The 3,005-nt window shown below is 51.8% G+C and overlaps 1 protein-coding gene across 1 annotated transcript; it reads right to left on the reverse strand.

The window, feature by feature from the left end:
• Positions 1–1,219: 1,219 nt before the first annotated feature.
• On the reverse strand, positions 1,220–2,188 carry LOC135405457 (olfactory receptor 14J1-like). Its single transcript, XM_064640155.1, has one exon. The coding sequence runs from the start codon at positions 2,186–2,188 to the stop codon at positions 1,220–1,222; it is 969 nt and encodes a 322-aa protein (XP_064496225.1).
• Between the last annotated feature and the right edge of the window lie 817 nt (positions 2,189–3,005).

Raw genomic sequence — 3,005 nt, forward strand, 5'->3', positions numbered from 1 at the left:
ACTGTCGTATCTTACATTATACTACTAGGAGTTTTTGGCTTTTATACTGTGCAGTAAATAATTGACTTCAAGGTCTTTTGTCTGTTCACTTGTCTGATCAATTGTCTATTCATTTGTCATAATAATGACAAATTCTGATTTGCCATCTCTAAAACGTGCAGGACAATGTGATTGAACCACACCTCTATAATTCCTTCAGTTGAAACCAAAATCTGAGTCTGAGATTGGATCCAGCCACACCCAGGCTCCTCTCTGAGAAGGAATTTAGAAAGCAAAGGGGTCTTTTGTGCACCTCGTAGCTCAACGAGACGGCTTCTGCCATCAACTTTGTCTAAGCCTTCCACCCCCCCCAGCCCCAAACCGTGACACATGGGCATGTCTTGTCCATGCAGTGCAAACATGGGCTCCTGAGCTGGTCATTTGATGTCCCTCCTTGGAGGGAAGAACAAGCCCAATGGCCTGGGGTGAGAGGCCAGTGCTGGGAGCGGCGCTGGCTGTGCCAGGGCACTGCTGGGTGCCCCCACCCTGAGCACTCCCACCCTTGTGCTGGTCACTGCTGTTTTCCTCTGCAGGGCGTTGTGTTGGGCACATCCTGGAGAGCAAAGTGGAAAGCAGATGGAAGCTTTGAGGCCCTGGCCTGAGGAGATGCCCCTGCAGGATGGCAGTGCTGCTGCAGAGGTCAGCTCTGTGCCAGCAGTGCCCGTGGCTGTCCCTGCCTGCAGTCCCTGGACAGTCCTGCAGCAGGACTGGGACCGACTGCCAGAGCACTGAGGCCTCCAACAACACAGGGCTCTGAAGGACAGTGTGGAAGGGAAGGGAGAGGAGGCCAGGCAGGAGAAGGGCTGCTGCTCCCTGGCAGTGCTGCTCTGCTGGGACTCTTTTCTGGCCCAGCTCTGCACAGAGGCACTGACCCTGCAGCTGCAGAGAAGTCACAGAGGAAAGATGTCAGGCAAACAAGTCAATGCAGAGTTCTTTATTTGGCCTAAGCACACAGCAAGTACAATTGCCAATTTGTACAGCCTGTGGGCCAGGCTAGAAAGGCAAACACAGAATTGAAAATGGTGTTTATATACTTTTATATATACATCTTTATATATATCTTTATATATATAAAGAGTTTTTGATGTGAACAAATTCTCTCAAAATAACACTCCTACCAGGAGTAAAAAATAGAGAAGATATGGTGGGCCTTTAATGAAGTACGTAAAAGGATTGGCCTTTAATGAGGTACATAACATGGAGAAGAAGGAGAGTTTATGGCTTCTGAAAAACACCCAGTTATCAGTTTCCTCATGGCATCCTTGAGCTCCTGGTTCCTCAGGCTATAGATGAGGGGGTTCAATGCTGGAGGAACCACTGAGTACAGAACTGATAGTGCCAGATCCAGGGATGGGGAGGAGATGGAGGGGGGCTTCAGGTAGGCAAATGCTGCAGTGCTGAGGAACAGGGAGAGCACAGTCAGGTGAGGGAGGCAGGTGGAAAAGGCTTTGTGCCGTCCCTGCTGAGAGGGGATCCTCAGCACAGCCCTGAAGATCTGCACATAGGAGAAAACAATGAAAAGAAAACAACCAAATGCTAAACAGACACCAAACACCATGAACCCAAGTTCCCTGACATAGGACTGTGAGCAGGAGAGCTTGAGGATGTGTGGGATTTCACAGAAGAACTGGCCCAGGGCATTACCCTGGCACAGGGGCAGGGAAAATGTATTGGCTGTGTGCAACAGTGAATTTAGACACCCAGTGGCCCAGGCAGCTGCTGCCATGTGGGCACAAGCTCTGCTGCCCAGGAGGGTCCCGTAGTGCAGGGGTTTGCAGATGGCAACGTAGCGGTCGTAGCACATGATGGTGAGGAGGAAATACTCTGCTGAGATGAAGAAGAAAAAGAAAAAGAGCTGTGCAGCACATCCTGTGTAGGTGATGGTTGTGTTGTTCTGGAGGGAATTGTGCATGGCTTTGGGGACAGTGGTGCAGATGGAGCCCAGGTCTGTGAGGGAGAGGTTGAGCAGGAAGAAGCCCATGGGGGTGTGCAGGTGGTGGTCACAGGCTACGGCGCTGAGGATGAGGCCGTTGGCCAGGAGGGCAGCCAGGGAGATGGCCAGGAAGAGCCAGAAGTGCAGGAGCTGCAGCTCCCTCCTGTCTGCGAATGCCAGGAGGAGGAACTGGCTGAGGGAGCTGCTGTTGGGCATTTGTTGCCTCTAGATGTGGGGCACTGTTCAAGTAGGAAATAACAGTGACAAGTTAGGGCGGAACATTCTGGGAAAATTGAAAGCCACTTTCCAGCACCCCTCTCACTGCTCCATTGGTTTTCCTTTTCTAGGAGTCTCTCCTTCAGCTCCAGGGCTGGAGCCCTGGTTGAGGCTCACTACATCTGCCATGCGGAGCAGACCCTCTGCCCACTTGGTGTGAGGGCTCAGCCCTGCTCTCCACCGGTGGGGTCATGGGCATGGTGGGCAAAGGGGCCCATCCTGATGTTCAGCTGTGTCACATGAAACTGCTCCCATTGCACTCCCAGTTTTTGAGAAAAACCAGGACAGCAGAAGGCAGTGTCACAGGTTTGTTTCATTTTATTTATTTTTTTTTCCAATTCCCTCATCTCTTCTTAGGAATGTTCCTGGATGTCAGAACCCCTCAGCATTTCTGATCCACTCAGGGAGAACAGAGTAGGTCCTGCCAGGCAGAAGGATTGTCTGGGGCTTAGTGCAGAGTGAGAGGAGCTGGTCTGTCCCTCTCTCTTGTTCCCAACTGCTTTGGCTTTGCTTCTTCCTGAGATGGACATTGATCACACTCCCTTTTTGGTCTGAAAAGCCACCAGACCCTGTTGAGAGCAGAGGGATCCATCCCAGACCCCTTAATGTCTCAGCCTGTCTCAAGGGCTCAGCACCCCACTTGGAGCCAAGGACACCTGTGGCTCATCTCCCCAACCCAACAGCATCTCCTGGCATGGGCACAGCATCTCTTCCCCTCTCCACTGGGGCTTTCAGAGAACACAGCTGTGCTGGGAGG

This window comes from Pseudopipra pipra, chromosome W (assembly GCF_036250125.1).
Source record: "Pseudopipra pipra isolate bDixPip1 chromosome W, bDixPip1.hap1, whole genome shotgun sequence".
In the NCBI taxonomy this organism is placed as follows: Eukaryota; Metazoa; Chordata; class Aves; order Passeriformes; family Pipridae; genus Pseudopipra; species Pseudopipra pipra.

Coding starts and splice junctions, on each gene's coding strand:
- LOC135405457 (XM_064640155.1), bottom strand. CDS start 2,188: ATGCCCAACAGCAGCTCCCTCAGCCAGTTCCTCCTCCTGGCATTCGCA.